A 20,494-nucleotide genomic window follows, 5' to 3' on the forward strand; every position below is an offset into this window, starting at 1 on the left:
TGGTGCTGCAGTACTTCTTCCTGCGTATCTGCCACCTCAAGCGGTTTCTATACAGGCAAAGCCCCAGGGCCCCACCTGGTAGACATATAATTACCCTAAATGTGCACTTATGTTTCATTACACCTTAACCATCACTATGCACACTGATTACAAGTATCAATCCATTTCATTTTCATACACCTCTGCAGTTGTACAGCATTCAACTGTGAAAATTCAGCACTCTCGTCACTTCTAAAACAAGGCCCATGCTGATAAACAGCAGTGGGCAAATTATTTGTCACTCTGTAGGGTGCCAGTAGGGTTTGATAAGGATGACATCACTCCCATTTTACCAATAACAATGACACTAACAAGAACATGTAATCAGCAAGCCTCAGTGCTTGGTCTAGCTGTGGCAGGTGCAACTTTTTTTATGCTGTAAATAAGCCAGCCAGCATTAGCTTCCAGCACAAGCACAAAACTATTTATTTTATCAGAATGTTAAGCAGAAGTTGGCTTCCATAAGGCACTGCAGCTGCTGTCGCTGCTTCTACAGATGCTTTCATTAATTTTATCAAGGACATACTGAAATAAGTGCTTGATCAGCACAATGGCTATTTAGGAACAGCTGAAGAAATGAAACAATTAACTTAAGGAGACTATGCAAGCCCAATATGTAAATTAAAATAATTAAATATTTTTTTAAAATGCATTAAAATACATGTAAGAATGCTTTATAAAAGCTTTATAAAGCAAGATTTGCAGTGGGGATGGGGCTGGGAAAAAACAAAAATCTTCACAGCTCTAACTTACTTACATCTCAATAAAATTCCTGTAACCTTTAAAATTATCCATGTCTTAACATTGTAATACTGACTTAGGTACTTTAAAAATTAAGTTACAGTGAAAGAAATTGTTTATAATAACCAAGAATGAAAAGGACTTTAGTAACCTTAGAGAAGTTTCATTTTCTTATTTGCTGTGAAGAGATATTTTGCCACAGTGCACTAGAAATTTAAAAACACTATTTGTTTTATGATACCTTTACTGCTTGGAATACTTAATGGACCAAACATACTTAATATATGTTTTATTTCTCCTTCTTCAGAAAAGAACTGCATATTGTTCTCTAACAAAGCATTAAAAAGAAAATCCACTTGCTTATACTTCCTTATTCAAACTCTCATGGTATCTGGTTGACTAAACCTCCAAGAAAATTTCTATCCCTGTGTTTGAAAAAAACTTTCCACCTAACAGTGGAAGCTGAGTAGCTGAAGTTTCACCTCTCTGCATTTTCAAGGCCATCCAGCTACCACTCCTCAGATTTTGGAAAGGACAGCAACAGAGAAATTAATGCTAGTTTTATTTCTTTCTCTGCCTCTGCTCAGGATACTAAGGGTTTTCTGCAACACTACTGTTCTGTCTCACTGCTGCATCCTGGGAAAAATATGGCCACATGCAGCTACTAGCATATTCACAAAGAAGAAAAAAGAAACAGAATGGTAAAAATAATAGAGAGTATTCTTCACAGCAGAAAATCTGGTGCAGGGCAACATTAATTACTTTTACACAAGTGCTCTGGGTAGTTTTACTGAAGTCAGCTTAGCTGGATCTGCCCGTGGCAGATGTGACACACATAATAGATAATGTTTGCTGTTTTCAGTAGGGAGTATGGTGGGGGGAGCTGCAGCAGACACGTCCAAAGAAATCACTCCCATGATGTTGTAAGTTTTGTCCAGACTTGCCATTTGAATCCCTCTCCTTTCTACACCCAAGAATGATAAGAAGCTTCTTGTATGGAAAACAGAATAATCTACTCTATTTGCAGAAACTGGAAAGTACTAAAGGATAGAAGATAAGTCTTCTACACCCTTCCAGTGTTTAAATGCACTTGATATTTACATTTATTGTCAGGAATTATTGAAGCAGTCTGCAAGTACATGTATTTCCAGTGAAATCTATTAAATGTACCTTCATGGATTAACCACAAGGCCTTTAAAAACCCCAGAGTTTCTGAGCAAAAATGTCTTTGCTACTGGTAATGAAACTGAACTTCCTTGATCTCTTCATTAACCCTTCCTCTTTCACGTTCTCCAATTAGAAGCTCTATGTATTAAGCTTTGCTATGATAAAATGTGCTCTAACAAAATTCTGTTCATGTCATCTATGTTTAAATAACAATACTGAGAACAGCTGAAGGAGAATCACATACTAATAAAACATTAGCTTCTATCAGTAATGCAGCCCACAGAAATTTTTGCTTAAATACATAAAGGTAAGCTTTACTATTTGAAGAGTACTACATACTACTTGCATAAGATAGACCTCTGTTAAATGACTGCTATGAGTATTTGTCACTTTCTTTCAGTAAGACTCCACAGGTTAAAAATTAAATTTTTTTTAAAGTGCTACTACTAATGTTCAACTCTTGTTCAAAAAGTATGTCAGCTTACTGTTTATCCAAAGGCAATGAAAAGGCCTACTCTGTAATGAGTAGGATTCCTACTGTACAGCCAAAAAGGAATTGGGAAAAAAAAAAAAAAGGCAGCTGGATAAACTAGATTTTCCTGCCCTCCAGAGTATTCCTACAGATTAAAAATCATATATGTTTCATCTATATACAATAAATTTTATTTTGATACACATGTCTATCAAACCCTTCAAACAGCTTAATTTCCTTAAGCATTACCTATTCTTTCCCTTAAGTAATTTGGAAATTTTTGAGGTTTTACCACATACAGAAGGTTAAACAGTCTAGATTCTGATGAGCTAACTGCAAAGCAAACCTTCAAAAAATTTAGTTAAGGGACAACACCTTGTTCTACTCCAAAATGCCCCTTCTTTCTCCTAGTGGGGCAGTATTATTTAGGTAGATGAGAACTGCTTATTCAAACCACACACACTTTTCAAAGGTGACAAAGACAACTGAGATTTCTCCTTTAAAATTTACAAAAAATGTCTCACAAATTTCTGAGGTCTGGTTTACACAGTACACAAAATTTCACTTGAGATATTTACACATTAGTGTCCTAAAGTGACTCAGGGGTTGTACCCCATGCAGCACAGCATTATAGTCCTGAAAGAACAAAAGTAGTTTAACTAGCAAGAGATCCATTTAGAAGATCAGGCAATCAGGCATGCTTAACTACAGGTGCTGAAAGGAAGTTGGGCTATGACAGCTACAATCATTTCAATACCTAACACTGTTTTAACTTTCAAATCAATGCCCAATGACCTACAATGTCTCCATATGAAGGAAACTGATCCAGAGTTTGCTGTCTCCTTTGAGCATTTTAGGAAACTCTGCTGTTAAGGAGTGGTACATTAAAGTGGTATATTGAATCTGCTATTGCATGGAAAGATAAAACCTGAAAAAAGAGGAAAATTTTCAGGCTTAGGTAGGTCCCATTTTTTCCACCATCAATGCATTGCTTACAGCAATTTGATAAGAAGTAGATCTGGCAGATTTTGCTACAGCTTACTTTCTGAGGAAACCATGAAGCCATTTCCATAACAATAAAGATGTCTTCAGGTTAAGGAAAGAGATACTTTCAAATTTCTTCTTCCTCATCATTGTGACAACGCAACAGCAGACACTTAAACTAAGAAGCTCTTCCAAAGCTCAAGACACCAAATATAAAACTGACACCATTTAGCCTGTTCTCCACAATGGGTTCACACAGGACAGCCAATATTCATTCCACAGGGAACTTCAGCTCTAAAGGACAGGCGTTTATGCACGTTCAAGTCAGCAATCCATGTCACTGTAACAGATGGGCCTGCTGCAGTGTTCCACTACAAATACATGAGTTATATGTACTCCAATTTGCTTACCCCTCAAACACAGGACCAGAACTTATTTCTAAGACAAGATGGATTAGAATTTTACCATAACTTTTTATAATTCATTTTTGAAAAGGGAAAAATAAATTACAAGAGGAAAGAAAGCAATATCCACAGACGAAAAATGTGATTTGTACTAGAGCATCCTGTAAGTAATGACATGCTTTTCATGTCCTTTGCACTTGGTATATCTCCAGCATATAAGGCATCAAATTTTTTTGTCACCAGCCTGACAGCTTCTGATAAACTCTGTTCACAGTGAAGTAAAAAAAATAAAATGTCTCTGCTAAAAAGTTTCCAGTCAACTGACATACATTAAATTCAGAACTAAAAATTGCTATAAAAATACCTTTTAGACTACCTGAGAAAAAGTCTCTGGGTACAAAAGCACATGAAGTTCATAGTTTACTATGTATATATAATTTTTCAAGTTGTGTTCAAAATCAGTGCAACACTCATGGACCCTCATCATTATCATTCACTAATACAGAAGACAAAAGAATCATAAAAATAAGTAATGGATTTTGTTACAAGCATAAACTCTCATAGCATTTTTTTATTACAAATCAAGACCAAAGAAATGGGTTCTCGTGGAAATAATTAAATGTATAAAAGAATTTAATTTCTCACCTACACAGCAAATAAGTACTTGTGTATTCTAATGTAGCAAAAGGTTAAAGGCTCTGGAAAGTTTTGCATTAGATCCTCTCTCCCCTTTTGATCTGCTAAGTCAATTTTGCAAAAAATTTTGGAAAAAATATCTGTGTCCAGAATGCCTAGCAGCATGGCCATAGAGTATAAACACTTTCCATTTTGAGTACCTCTGATATTTGACAGCTCTATGAGCACTTGAACATCATTTATCACGTTTATTTTTAATAGATCTCCCTGGGCACAGCTGCCTTGGATGCCAATCTTCTTTTCTTTTGCCTCCTGTAAATATTTGAAATAGCTATTCATTAACAGTTGCAGATTTATCCGGCACTGTTGTACTGCTTGTGAACTGAAAATAGCTTTTCTTCTTCTCCAACCCCCCCTCCCCATCTTCTGGCTGATCTGAAAAAAGCCTGCTGTTTAGGTTCAATCTGTCAGGATTTAAATTATGCTCCAGATGAGAGCTAATCAAGGGTATCTGACCTGGTTTACAAATAAACTAGGAACAAAAGTGTTATTTTTTCCTTTTTTTTCTTTAGGGCATGGGCCCATATATGAAAACAAACCATGAACAGGTCACTAACACAGTTATCCTAAATTAAAGCAGAAGCATCTTGTCCAGAAACAACTTGTTCTCACAGGTGCCTTCCTAGAGGTTCTCAAGTATTTTCACTGACAGCTCTTATACCTAGCTTACGTGCAATATTTGAATTTCAGATTTCAGTACTTTTGCACAACATACACAGCATTAAAAAGGCATGTATTAAAGCTATCAAGACACCCTGGCGTGCACATCAGGAGTCCCACATAGCTGTACAAATCATAGCTTTTATTTTCATGGAGTGATATTGCAGAAAAAAATTGTGTCATTCATCATGATTGCTCCTAATCTATTTCCACATACAACCAAACTGTGCAAAAAAGCCATCTCTCTAATATCTGAGCTTACCAAATTGTACAAAGTGCGTTTTAAGTGCATTTTAAGGTCTATTTTCTTTGGATTTAGACTAGAGAGGCCAAAGAGCTCCCTAATATGTACCAGTACAAAACACACCTAAATTGTCACTTCTGTAGAATGTAATAAGAACATTAAATTTGTGAATGCAGACACTTGCACATGTGAGAGGGTTTTAAGACAAGAAAAACTGTAGCCATGTCTTGTCTAATGAAAAAAACCCCTAATGCATCCAATATAACTCTCTTCCTTCAGAAGGCTGCTAAAGCTGCAGAATACATTTTGTTTAAAAGAAGTGTTGCTCAACTGGTCTTTGTATTACATGGTGTGAATGATGACAGGGCAGCATGCAAGTAATGTTTTCTTCTACTTAGTCCTGTCCTGTTATTTCATGATCACAATCACTGTAGCATTATGTCTAAAGCTGGCATCAAAATATTTTAGCACATACTGACTTTTGCCTTAACACAGTAGGAGGTACTCAAGGGAAGGTTAAAAAAAAAGAAGGAACAACAGTTTATCATGAGAGAGATCCATCTGATCTCTGGGACCAAGCCTACAAATTTATTTTTTATAAATTACATTTAATAGTCTCTCAGCATTCTCTCCCTGTCACATCCGGGCTCATCACCACCCAGAGTTTTACTCTCACTACAACTTCACTGACTACAGCATGAAAGATAGACAATTTCTTTTTATAACTTATGCTTTACACTTGAGATATGCTGTGAGTTGAGTTGCTTGATATTGCAGTCTCTTGCTTCTGTAAATTGCATCTTTATCATTTAATCACATAACACTTTTAAAGGTCTTTGAAAGAAAGTTCTCTCAGATCAAAACAGCTCTTAGTTTCCTATTAAATTAATCTCAAAAGTTACAATCTTATATTAGCGCTAGATACAGAGATGGCATGGCCTTGAGTCACAGTGGTATTGCACAATATGTCCAGAGGATCACCACAAAACCCAACCTCCACATGGAAGGTGAGTCCTCATTACAAAAGATGATTGAGAGCAATACTAAAAGCATAAGGCACACTTTATATAAAGTACACTGGGGGAAATGAGTGACTTGCTGAAATACAGCTTAAGAATAGCCACAAGTAAGACCATTAGTCAGCTTAGCCTAGAGACTTCTCCCACAGGATGCTTAGTGGAGAGTATAAATGCATAAATGATTTGCTGAATACTCAGAAAATTGCAATACTTGACATAAGATTTGTTATTATTTAAAAAAAAAATTGATTCTTCTTCCATGCCTCTGTCCTATTTCTTCCAAATGCTCAAACTTCCACTATGTCCCATGCTAGGGGGTTTCTCTGCTTTAACCACACTATGAGATTACGAATCCCACTTCAATTTGTTCTGGCCTTTGCTAGCTTCACTTAATGCCTTGGAACCTGCTATGGGTTGAGATATCCAGCATTGCTGTTCATTTTAAGTAGTCACCACATTGGTCACCTTGCAGTAGAAGGGGTAGTGGGGCATGCATAACTCATTTAGTCCATGAACAAAAACACAGAAAGGAGGTGGGCAAAATTTATGCTGAGAGATCCTAGTTCTGTCACAACTCCAATTTTTTTAAAAATCTCTCCTTCACATCTCCAGAGCAAAGAAAAAGAAGTTAGCAGAAGATCTTTAGTAATCTTGTGAGTAGGAGGTTTCAGTGGCACAGAACAGCTAAGGCTGATTCCTACAGAAGGCCAAGCTGTCCAGCAGCAGACTATTACCACATGATAAAAGGAATCTTGCTGCATTCTGATAAAACCTTTGGACACATTAAAGATGACTTCAGCTTGATAGATGCATGGTGCAACACAGTGCATTGTATTTATTAAATTAGTGATTTGGATTCTGTTTACCAAATCTGTTCGACAGTAGAAACTGCTCATGATATTTTCACAGAAGCTATAGAAAGCTTCAGGCAGCTGATTGCAGCACAACATGCAAAACTCTTATAATGTTTGGGAAGTATTTCTAATCCAAGTTTAACAAAACCAGCAGTAAATACATGAGTAAAATATGTATTATCAAAGAAATACAAGTTCCTATAGCTGAACAAATATTTACAAGGAGTGAAAAAATTCCAGTACCTCTGTGATTAAGAAGTCACATAAAACCAAACTTATACTTTCAAACAAAATTAAAGATAAAAACCTTTCCCCTCTGAAAATCACATTTATTTTTAAAATACATCATGCTTTAATTCCAACTCTTTTAAAATTCAAGACTAAATACACACAAAACCAACTTAATCTACCTGGTAAAGAGTTAACCACTGGCTTTGACATTACTGAATCCTGTGGTTTACACTCAATTTCAAATAATGCAAACTTAACAAAAATAAATTTATACATAAAATTAACAAGCAAGTAATTCTACCCAGATTTTTTTCTGCTGCTGTTCCATTAAATAAGCATGGAAAGAATATAACATACACTACTCTTGTATAATGTAAACACATTTTCCAAAGAAAAGAAAAAAATTAATTCAAGCAAACGTCAGATTGATGAGCATTTCTGAGGAAGCCACAAATGAGCCAAACATTCTGTTAAAAAGCATAAAGACTAGAGTGTGTTTCAACCCCCTTTTCCCCTTCCCCAGTTAAGCTGGGACAGGTATCTCCTGTCCTTGGAAGATGAGAGAATACATCCCAGTGTGTCCAGTATTACATGAAGTTTTGTAGGACCATTTCTCACCACAAAAGCCAGCTAAACTGGCCTAGGAAAGAGCAGCTCTGTGATGAGAGAGAGAAGCTTGGGCAGATTACTACATCTGGTTTCCCAGACAACACTCCAGTCCTTTGCTCCAAAGGAAAGTTTCATTAGGACACTGCAGAATTGTGGTACTTCCATAATGTCAGCATCTGGGAATATTCAACTTGTATCAGTTACTAATGTCACCCTGAGAGGTTTCTGAAAACACATTCCATTTTACCCCAAATCAGTCCCCCAGCCTGATTCACACAAGGAACACTCTCCTAGCCAAAAAGCAGGTGGCCTGAGGAAAGGATGGGAAAAAAAAGGGGGCAACAAGGAGGATGGATGAAGGAGGAAAGGGGGGCTAAGAAATGCTCCTTCTACATGCAGTGGTTGCTGAAAGTACAGCTGAAAGTACAACCTAAGGCTAAAGATAAAGTAGTAATTTGAACTGTATACATCTTTGCTTTGGCTCTTTTCTATTACACTTTTATTTCGAACAAAAATAAAATGCACCTTTTTCAAAACAATACAAAATTAAACAGGCTGGCTGTCATTCAAGAATTTTAACAGCACAAATGCAAATATTTGAGTAGGAAAATAAAAAGGAATGAGAAGACTGAATTACACAGAGCAAATGTGACCAAAAATTGGGGTTTTCTTTCTGCTGAAGGAAAAAATACAACCTTTGTTAGACAGACTTTTCTGGTTCTTGAAACTTCCAAAGCTAAGAGATTAGTGGAGTCTTATTGTCTCTAGGATTCTTAGTCAGGCATGCAAAGTAAGCATTCTTGTATTCAATTTATAATCCTTATTTCCAACACTGTAAGCTACAACAACCCATGCAGAGTCAAAAGACCTCATAAAAAAGGAGCATTACTAGAATAGGTTTGATAGAGACAAAAAGGTTATCTCATCGTGCTACCAGACATTTTGGCAGCAGTTTCAATTTATCTGGCAAGTTAGCTTCTGGACAATACCTATGTAGTTCTGGCAACACTTAGAGAGAGAACAGCATCCTGAAGCAGCAATTGTCCAGATTTAAAAAAAAAAATCCTTTTATTTCATGTTGCAGCATTAATACGCTTTATGTTTTGGAAAAGATAACCATGACATGATAAACATTTCAAGGCATCCAAATAATCTATTTAAAGCTATTGAAGCTGATAAATAATCTCCACAGAGAAGAAAATATTACTTTCAGAAACACAAGCCAGCACACGGAGACTTTGACTCCTGATGAAAATCTTAATGGAAACATGATTTTTTGCAAATTCTAGGGTGACAGCTCCTTGTTAAATGAATGACCACTCCTTGTTACTGCATTATCTTCCTTCCAGTCTTCCCTAAACGACAAACTTTCCTCTGTCATCCCATACAAGACCTGAGATAATGCCATGGCAGTTAATACAATGACCAACCACCTATTATCCTGAATACAATCATATGTTACTCTGCTTCAGTTGTTTACACTGCTACATTACAAGCTCTTTGAGGCCACTTTTTTTTTTTTTTTTTAATCAGGTACACAATACTTACACAATAAAATCCCAATTATACAAATGGCAATGAGTGACAAAGTGGTTTTCCTTTAAAGTGAATGGCCCAATTACAGCTCTGTATGCTATGCTGCATACTTGCAAAAGCTATTGTGATTCATTTGTGTCTTAACTGATGCATGTGCATGATTTTTTTGCAAATTAACTCTTACAGCATGATTGCTCTACAAGGCTGTTTGACAGAACTAAATCCTATATGAACTGTGGAAGAAGTGATACATGGAGCAAAAGAGAAGGATGTTTCTGCCTACAAAAAAAAAAAAAGGACCTAGGACAAAGTATCTGGTCTTACACACTAAGGCAAGAAGGACTCCATAACTTTTTTAGGAAGTTTTTCTAGTTTCTAAACTTGTCAGGAATAACATGTTTTCCCAAATGTAATTCTTGCAAATAATTTGATGATCTTAACTAGAAGTATCAATTAAAGTTTGACAGAGTTATAAGGAAATGGAAGCAAGATTGTATTACTGAAAGTACTTGGCAACCATAAAATTAGAAGATGCCATGTTCTACACCCTTAATGAAAATACTAACAACATATTAAACTAAATCTAAGCCTTCTGCTGATTCTTAGTGTTTCTGTGAAAAACAGTGGCATGTTGTGAATCCCAGAATCCTTTGTGGCCAGAGGGCACAGAGATGATCAGTATGTTTAATATTTTGATGACAACATCAAACATACTGCAAGTGCACTGCAGAGTGATCAGCCTTTGGCAACAGATCTTGAAAGCACCAAATTTATTCTGCATGAGTCTATCACCCAGCATGTGCAATCGGTTTGAAGCATTCTGACAGCACTGGACTGACTGCACACACAAGACATTACAAATGCACAAGAATGGCTACATGGCTTTTGGCTCAAAGTCAGCTCACATCTGGCCATCTCAGAAGGAGGCTTCAACACTAACTGCAAAAGGCCAAGTAAAACATGCAAAACGAAGGAAAAACATGCAGAGAAAAATTATATTTTTAAATTCAACAATTTTTAATAAAATAAAAGATTAGCATAAAACCCACACAGATACATTTTCACAGTACTTAATTGTCATAATAAAATGAATGGAGGAATTTATTTAAAGCATGTTAATAAGGGTATTGTCCAAATGCCTCTTCAACACTAAGCAGCTCGGGGCATTGACCACCACTGTAGGAACCCTGTTTCAGGGTTTGAGTGACCTCCTGGTAAAGAAATATTTCCTCATATGAAGTCCAAACCTCCCCTCAGGGACGCAGCTTTGAGCCATTCCCATGTGTCCTGACATTGGATGCCACAGAAAAGGGATCAACACTGTTCTCTTTCCCTTTCCTTCTCAAAAAGCTGGAGAGAGCAATGAGGAAAAAACCTAGACACCAATAATGTTACGTAATTGCCACTACATTTCTGAAGTAAAATTTAAAATAATGCAAAGGAATCTTTTATGCAACAGGACATGCAGAAGACAACAGAAATAATAGTAACATAGTGGTCAACATCACTGTGTAAAAAAATGTACCAAGAAGATGACAGGGAGTTTCCTTCAGAGTTCACTAAACTAATTTGCTCACTCAAAAGAAGCTGGAAAATATTTCCAATATTGCAATTTACTACTGAAAAGACATTTTTATCCCTTAAAATATCTTTTTGCTATATGACATTGGTTATATGTGTTTGTATATGTTACACAGTAGTTCTCACATACTTGGAGACGCTGCTTCTACTCACTACTGATGGAGTATAACTAAAAAAAAATAAAAATAAAAAAATACATGTAGACAACGAAAACTAATTAATTATGCTATCCTATCTAACTACGAAATGACAGGCTGGTACAAAAATATTTATCTTGGCCTAAGTATTCTGTGCATTAGCAAAGTCAGCAGTAAAAAAACTTAAAACATTCATAAGACACAAAAAACGATACAGAAAGAATTTTAATCAACTTAAGAACAACAATGAAAAAAACCCTAGCTCTACTGCCATACCCAAAAAGCAGAGCAAAACAAAGACAGGTTTTTTATCAAAGTGTCTCAAATACAGCAGCCCAAGCTCCCTGTAATGCAATTTCAAATTATACTTCAGGAGCAATATTAGAGTACAGTCTCCATTCCCTGGAAGTCAGTAAAAAGGCTGACAGAAAAGATTTGTTGCAGATAAACAGTCATCATTCTCCTTCCTCTCTGTCTCTCTAGGTCAGATCTGCAGCTACAAGTGCTCTCTACAGTGTTAGTTTCTACTCTGGAAGGACCCTGAGAGCACAGCCCAGGCTCCATCTGGATAACTGGACACCCATTCTCTGTCAGTGTATTCAGAAATCGAACCCCCTCCCTACCGAGAGTGTGGCCCAAGCATCCTGGTTTGATACTGCTTCTGCTAACCAATAGGAAACTAAAACATTGCCAATACTTCATATTTGTCCTTTCATGACTGTCAGCTACCCTGAAATCATAGAGAGAATTTACTGGTAGTTGTGCAGGGGCAAAACAGCTACTAGGAATAAAGCAGAATGTCTTGACAGTACCTCATCGGAACTGCTAAAACCAAAGATCCTCAGCAAAGCTCAAAGTCATCTGAAAAGCTCTGGAAACCAATCACATTACATAAAATCAATCCTTATCATCACCCACAAACACCTGTTTATGGCAAACTTGCATGGAGAAAAATACTGAACACTAATCTCCTTTAAACTCACAACACTCCAAAGTCTACCAGATTAGGGATAATTGCTAAAGGCAACTAATGAAACTCAAGACTCCAAATCTTAGTTTTGGTACTCCCCTGCTTTGTAATGTTACATATTGTCCAAGATTTCCTAACAGAAGTGCTATTCAGAACTCAACATCCCTCGTGCCAGTGAACCACCTGCTAATAATGGCATAAAAATAATCGATATTTTGCCACTACAATTATCCATCCAGAAGCAATTGTTCCACATAGTTTGAGGAACAGTGTTTCCCAACAAGACTGACTATGATCTGAGCACCCTGACTGCTACCATAAAGTAAGCTAAGGCAGTAGTTAATTATACAGTGTATATTTTAACAGCAGTATATTCCCTGCCAACTGCAACAGACATGCAATGCTTAAGAAGCATTGTTTTGTAGTGGTACGTACAGAAGATTTTAATTCTAAACTAGAATGAATAACAGCTAATTCCATTTAAAAAAATGTATTTTTAAGTTCGTTTGCTGAATGAGCCAAAATTGCTTGCAATATAAAGTACTATCTTTGCCCAGAAAGCCTCCCAGAATATGAAGGGGTTTTATGATAATGGAAGTCCCACTTAATGAAGAAAATCAATTTTGAGTCCTGCAATTGAGCCAAAGCCATCCCAGGACACCACTCCACACAATATCCAAAGTTCAGGCTTGTTTAACTTTTGTGTCTCCTTGGATCTGTTCACTAATGGCAGCTCCCCCAGCTTTCCACTTTATGTACTAAGCAAAACCACATTGTTATAAATAAACTTGCTCTACCCAGGAAAGAAAGAGCCCTCTCATAAGTAAATGCAATCCCCTAAAATACAGCACTGAACATGACACAGCACATTTTGAAAAAAACTTATTAATAAATTGATGACACAAAGAAAGCGCTGTACAATCAGCTGTAGAAAACCTCTGCATAAACAACCTAACAGTAGACATTTGTTCTCCACTTAAAGACCACTTTACTGTATTTCACAATACTTTTTCTTTTACTAGCTTTCTTACAGAACTCTGCTATATATTCTGAATTGACATGGCTGCTCGTGTAAAAAAATTAAACTACTACTTACAGTAGAAGTTCACAGAAAAAACATTAAAGTTAAAAATGAAAAAACTCAACAAATTACTTTCAACTTGAGATAGATTATTTTGTTAATGAAATTTTGTGAAATATTCAAGTTTATGTGACTTGTAACTTCAAAACTATTATGGAGGTCAGAGGCCATTCAAAAGTATGCAAAAACTTCTCAGTTTCAGTACACCTTAACACTTAGTCCAAGGCATTATGAAAATATGCAGCATGTACTAGAAATCTACAACAGTTTTTGTGCACAGTGCATTGAATTTAAGATATTAAAATAACATACAAAAAGAAAAAGAGCTTATTTTAGAGGTTGAAAATTTACAAGAAATAGGCTAATATTTGTTCAATCATGGTGTTTTCAGCCATCTCTTTTTAATCAGTTTTCGAAGTGGAAAAACTTTTCATAGCACATCTGTACCTCTCTGTTTTTAACTAGAGCTTCAGCAATATATCTTTTGTGTAAACAGAAGTGATTGTTGAAGAGATTGTGGCTCAGTAACTCAGCAAAAAACTGAATAATGGCTTTGAATTGCTAAAGTCTTTCATTGGATTGATGAAGATTCTGCAGCCCACAGCTGCAGCAAGCTGGCAGTAATAAATTCTCCATGCACTGCAAACTAAGGATCTGACTATTTCATCCATTTCTAAGTATGTGAAAGCTGGAGGCAAAGCCATTTTACAACTGAATAAATACTTGCTTCTTTCCTCATGGCCTCTAACAGAGGTAGTAGTGTAAGGCCAAACAAGAACAGAACTCCCTGGAGATGCCTGCTGTGAGAAACGTCATAGCATTTCTTCAAGAAATTTCAAAACAATAGCTTAAGGGCAACTTTTTCCATTAGAAATCAAATTATTTTGAAAGAGTCAATATTTATAATAAAGGCCACAGTACAACACATGAATTGAATTACTCATTTTTCAATCCAAATGTACAATACTTGGTTCAAAATACTTTCCAAAATTTCACATTCATTGTCTGCAAAGACAAACAAAACTTGAGTTTTCTTTCTTGTTATGCCAAGTAGATATATCTTTATGCTAATACAATTTATAGTATATACGTACAATTGCAACAGGACAGACAAGTCTGGGATATTTTTTTTTTCCACACATGCCATAGATCTAAATTAAATTTAGATAGTTAACTTAAACATGGTCATAATCCTGACTTATTACCCATCTTTGTCATACTTCCTTGAAGGATAGTCCAAAGTTTCTTTAAACAGCTATACAGTGCTGAGTAACACTTCTTATGCCACTTATAAATGGCAGCTTGTCTCCTGCTCAGTAACTACTTGCCAATTTCAAAAAAATCTTATATTACTGAAAACTCCTAGCATTCAGAAAAATGTTTCCTGAGCTGCTTCTCCACCAAAATAACAACGTATTTATGTATCCTCTATTTCAGTTATCGATTATTTCACAGTATGTATACAAGTTTTAGAAACTTATCCTACTAAACCAAGAAATCTGACATGACAGGATTCCTGTCAAACAATCCTAACAGACAATCCAATCCATAGCAACGAGAGCATTAATTCTACAAACCTAAGCAATAAGAAAAAATTAATGGAAATCACAGGTGAGCTTCACAGAAGAGAGGTACTTGGCTTTTAACATAAGTGAAAGAAAAGGGCATTTGCAACCCTAAGCGAGAACTTTCTGTGTGTAGAACTTAGAATTTGTCAACATGGGCTTTGATTAGGAAAAAGGGTCTTCCTTGAACACAACTGATAGGAATAGACAAAAGTTTATCACAGGCCTAAGTAAGGTTCATTATGGATCCCTAAATAAGGATAGATTCAAAAACACTTTCAGCCATTGGAGACTTCTTACTAGAACATTTGCAACTCTCAGAGCCGTAAGCGGAGCCCAGGGGATGTATTGTCTGTGAATCCAGAGAAGATAAGACATCAAATGTTGCATTTACTCCTTTTGATTCAAAGTATTCCACACAAAGATGGAAGGAGCCGTTACACCAGAATTACCTGAGTATTTTTAATGCACATTTCAGTCCTTCAAAATGGCACACAAATATAATAAACACCACCTGTGCCTTTACAATGAATACTGGCATAATTTGAAAATCTGTATTTTTGAAACACAGGTAAAATTTAGATATAAAGAACAAATACTAAGATACAATAAAGCTATCGTAACTAACACAAATACAAGAGCTTTAGGCAGATACTAGCCTTAGGTCCAGTATCTGCCTAAAGCTTTCCATAGTGTACTGCAGGAAAAACTTAGTATTTGATGGAATCCATGTGACACAACAAATATCCTACTGAAGTTAAAAGGTTTGTATGGGTCTCAGAAACACCCCAGAATATCTCCACTAAATCAATTACCAGCAAAAGCAATGTATTGCTGAATAGGATTTAAGAATCCTTGGGAGGCTCATTAAATTTTCATAGCTGAATGAAAAAAGGTTTCTATCACCTTCTTTAAGAAATCAGAGATAAAGTAAAATGACCAAATTTTACCATTTCCACATCACCTCCAAAAGATCCACGCGCAGAACTTCACTTGAACAATACAAAATCAAAATAAAATACTCCTTAAAAGACTGCATTTTGCAAATAGTGGTGTAGACTATAACAAAAGCATGGCTTTCTACCACAAAGACACCACGAGACACAGCTATGACTATTAATAACCACAGAGTCATATTGTACCCCAATCATTATGTGTGAAGGTAAGCCCAGAGACGCTTCAGTGGCTGACTTTTATTGTAGAGATAAAATTCCTTACCTTGAAAAGACTGCTTGGCTCTGTCCACCAGTTCTTCAATAGGATAACTTGCTAGATCTCCTCTGGCATGCTTAGTTTTACAGTAGGTACATGCATTGAGACACCTGTTCAGAAAATGAAAATACTCAGTTTCTAGCCAGGAAAGCCTTTATATGCACAGCTAGATTTATTAAGTACCTCTGGAAAAATGAGTTTTTATATCTATGATCAGAAAATAGTACTATTCCATTTTTAAATCAGTGGAATAGTTTGAAAAACGTTTTGCTATCCTAACTTCTTAAAGTATCTTTCATATTTATATGAAAGTTTGAAAAACAAACAGTAGGAACCACATACAAAACCTGAGTGGGAATTTAAATATTTTTGAGAAAGGTATAATTGGGTCAATAATTTTTTATCACTAAAGATCAATCTCCAGTTTTTCGATCACTCTATTATATAAAAAACCCAACCTGAACAAGAAAGTAAAGGTAAAAAGTCCTGAAAGACTGAAAGTAGATTTTTCAAAGTGTGCACATTTGAAAAGACCTTTCAATTAATTTTTCTAGCTTTCCTTTGGCTTGTATAAATAGAACAAACAATGCAATGAAGACAGAATCACCAACTAGAAAGACACAAAGTTTGGCACAAAAGACTGAGGACTAATGAAAACTCCTACAAGAAAAGGAAGGAATAATGTGATTGCTTTTAATTTACCTGACAATATACTAAAGACTAATTCAGAATACAAGGACGGAAAGACCAAAACCAACAAAAACTACCTCTCATCGTAAGCCTGTTGTGCTTTTTTTTCCCTACTCCCCTTTTTAGAGCTGATATTGCTCTAGCTTTTAATAAGTTAAGGCATTTAAACCTAAGCCCTAAAAAACCTTACAGAGTATCAAAAAACTCATTATAAATATTTATATTGTTCATGCTTACTAGAATACCATGAATTCTGTCCATTTTCACAATAAAAAGGCCACAGCTTCATAAAATCATACAATCTTTAAGGCTGAAAGAGACCTCCAAGATCATCAAGTCCAACATTTGACCAATCACCACTGCATCAAACAAACCACAGCACTAAGTGCTACATTCATTTCTTGAACACTTCCAAGAATAGAGACTCTACCACTTCCCAGGGCAGCCTGTTTCAATGCCTGGCCACACTTTCAGTGAAGACGTTCTTCCTGATGTCCATCTTCAACCTCCCCTGGCACAGCTTGAGGCCATTTCCTCTTGCCCTATCACTGGTTGCCTGGCAAGAGACCTCCACTTGGCTACAGCCTCCTTTCAGGCATCTCTACAGGGTGATAAGTCCTCCCCTGAGCCTCCTTTTCTCCAGGCTAAACATCCCCAGCTCCCTCAGCTGCTCCTCATCAGACTTGTGCTCCAGACCCTTCCCCAGCTCCATTGCCCTTCTCTGGACATGCTCCTGCCCCTCAATCTCCTCCTTGAAGTGAGAAGTCCACAACTGAGCCCAGGATTCAAGGTGTGTCCTCAACAGTGCTGCATATAGGGGGATAATCACTGCCCTGGTCCTGCTGGCCATGCTATTGCTGATACAGGACAGGGTACACTGGCGTTCTTGGCCACCTGGACACTGCTGGCTCATGTTCAGCCACTGTGAACCAGCATCCCCAGGTGCTTTTCCACAGGACAGTGTTCTGTCCACTCTTCCCCCAGCCTGTTGTGATCCAAGTGCAGGACCCAGCATTTGGCCTTTTTGAAATTCCTATGGCTGGCCTTTACCCATCAACCCAGCCTGTTCAGCTCCCTCTGCAGACTCTTCCTACCCTCCAGCAGATCTACACCCCAGCCCAACTTTAGTGTCGTCTGCAGACTTACTGAGCATGCACTTGATCCCCTCATCAATAAAGATATTAAACAGGACAAGAAAACATTTAGGTACCAGAAAAGGCAAATGTTCCAACTACAGCACAGTTGGAACTAATACCATAGAACTTTCAAATCAATACCAGAAAGGCAAAGATAGCACCGGGTAGGTTCTGATGAAGTCACCAGCCCCAAGATTGTGTTTACTACTTGGATATATCTTGTCTTCAATTATGATGTATGGCATCTCCATGACAAGGTGATTAGTGCTTTGCAAACTCCAAAGGTTTTTCTTCACAAAAACTCCCCTCGCATGTTAGTTCTGCTTCATTTGCATAAGCAGGGGTTCAGGAAGGGCAGAACACTGCCCAGAACATTTGCTCAGTCGCCCTTCTGCCACTGCACATCCTTCAGCCCCAAGACCTTCTCCATTCAACAGAATCTTAAGTTCTGCAAGAGAACATTTAGGTAGTTTGTGATTCTCTCTGGATATGTCTATTATTTGTTGGGCCTATCAGACCAACACATCAGATTTTAGCATTCACCTCAGATCAGAAAACTAAAATATACTGCTTAAGAGCTGCAATCAAACTGTTCTATTAACTAAAAATGTATATGAAAAAGGTTGCCAGTAAAATATTCAATTGGCTAGTAAAAATAGAAAGAAATCCTAAATCCGAATCTTTACAACCTGCTCCAAATAAGTGATTCATTGCCATCCAAACACAACTAATTCATCAGATGTATCTCACCTTTCTTCTGCAAATCAAAAGCCTTTCATTACAACTGATCTGAAGCATGTTTAAAAGGTAGCACTTGAAATCCAGAAAGTGTAAGCAGATAGTTGGTTTATACTTTGTCTGTGTAACCTACACAGCAAATGAAAATGTTTTTCTTCTAGGTCACGGTCATCTAAAGTGTGCCATAAATGGCTTTCAATCAAAGCCCATGGGTACTTCTTTCTCTCCATGCTCCGCTTATGCAAAGCATGTCTTCCTCCTTTTTTTTTTCTTTTCTCAATTTTCTTTTTTGTTAGTTTACTTTAAAGCACAACTCTCCATTCAGCCCAACACTTCATTTCAAGCTCCCATCCCGACATACCACTGTCACACTCCTCTCCCTCCACATAATTCATTCAGCTAAACCAGCCTTTTTCCACACAGCTACACAGAGAAAAAGCATTATGGATCAGTCAAGGAAACATTAAATCTGTTTCAGAATTAATATTGGAGCCAAAACACAAAAGGTGTGATATTATGTACTAACCTTTTTACTACACTAACCTTTGTATTCCCCAAGAAAATAAAATTACCAGCTATTTTGTCAAACTTCTCAGGTCAAGAAGAGATGTTTCTACAACAATCCTGCCCCTTGAACAGGAGGTTACTTTAATACTGGCTTTTTCACTCACAGAAGAGAATTCTGTCAGTCAACAGTAACAAAGGGATGCACCAAGATTTTTTCTCTTGAGATAAAGTAAATTTACTGGATTCAAATTTAAGCTCGGATTTGGGGAAAAAAAAACAACACAGAGAAAACACAACAACAACTTTCATAATTTCTTTAAATTTGCAAATTCTGCCTTAAGAGTTCCAACAAAAACTTTATCACTAATTTTTTGTTGCCTTGAACTGTAACCCTGAATGAAGACAATGCTTTTTGTAGACCTTCAAGTGTGTCAATTCATCCTAAGATTGATAAAAACTGTAATATTAGTATATTATTAAAAAAAAAACTTCTAAACTTACTCCTGTGTAATAAATCTAAATAGATCTAAAATCTAAAGTGGTGTTGAGGTAGAGTAAAAAGGATAATTTATGCTATATACATAGAATTTCTCTGTTCCCTTATCATGTATAGTGCATCTATAAAATACACCATGTCACCTCTTTCTCTCCTCTCCTTATATATTTATACATAAATCATATACATTCCTTACTGTGTATTTTGCTCTGGATTGGGGTAGACATATTTGAAAAGCTTTACAGAAAAAACAGTAAACACTACAAGTGTTAAGTACTATGCAACAGTGCCAAATACTGAAATTATTAATCTCCAAACCTTGAGCATAATTTTCACATTTTCAATCAATGCTCTTGTCCTACAAGACTGTGCTACCTGAAAAAATGCAGTAACAGCAGCCCTTCTATGGTACTTCCGTAAACTCTGTCATAAAGATAGCATGGAAATGTGGAGAAAGATGCACAAATAAAGAAGAAGAAGAAATTTTCCAAATATTCACAGTATTATTATGATATTTGCCAATACTTTCACAATATTATATTTTCCAAATATTCACTGTACTATGTGGTATTGTTTCCAAGACATTTATCACTATGGTCTTTAAGTACAACTTCAGAGGGTTTGTTGATTTATTTTGGGGTAGAAGCTGAAAGTTGGTACTTGGACGCAGACTTTTTTCAAGTTTTGCTGTGGTAATTAACTTACTCCTACTATAAAAAAAAAAA

The 20,494-nt window shown here is 36.5% G+C and overlaps 1 protein-coding gene across 4 annotated transcripts in view; it reads right to left on the minus strand.

Annotated features, from left to right (window-relative positions):
* Positions 1-20,494, minus strand: part of CDKAL1 (CDK5 regulatory subunit associated protein 1 like 1) — a 378,840-nt gene that overhangs the window by 191,466 nt on the left and 166,880 nt on the right. For all 4 annotated transcript variants that reach the window (XM_053971531.1, XM_053971541.1, XM_053971551.1 and 1 more), the window contains one exon: positions 16,209-16,312. In XM_053971531.1, the coding sequence (XP_053827506.1) occupies positions 16,209-16,312 (104 nt within the window). The remainder of the gene's footprint in view (positions 1-16,208; positions 16,313-20,494) is intronic.

Source organism: Vidua macroura, chromosome 1 (genome assembly GCF_024509145.1).
Source record: "Vidua macroura isolate BioBank_ID:100142 chromosome 1, ASM2450914v1, whole genome shotgun sequence".
NCBI classification, from domain to species: Eukaryota; Metazoa; Chordata; class Aves; order Passeriformes; family Viduidae; genus Vidua; species Vidua macroura.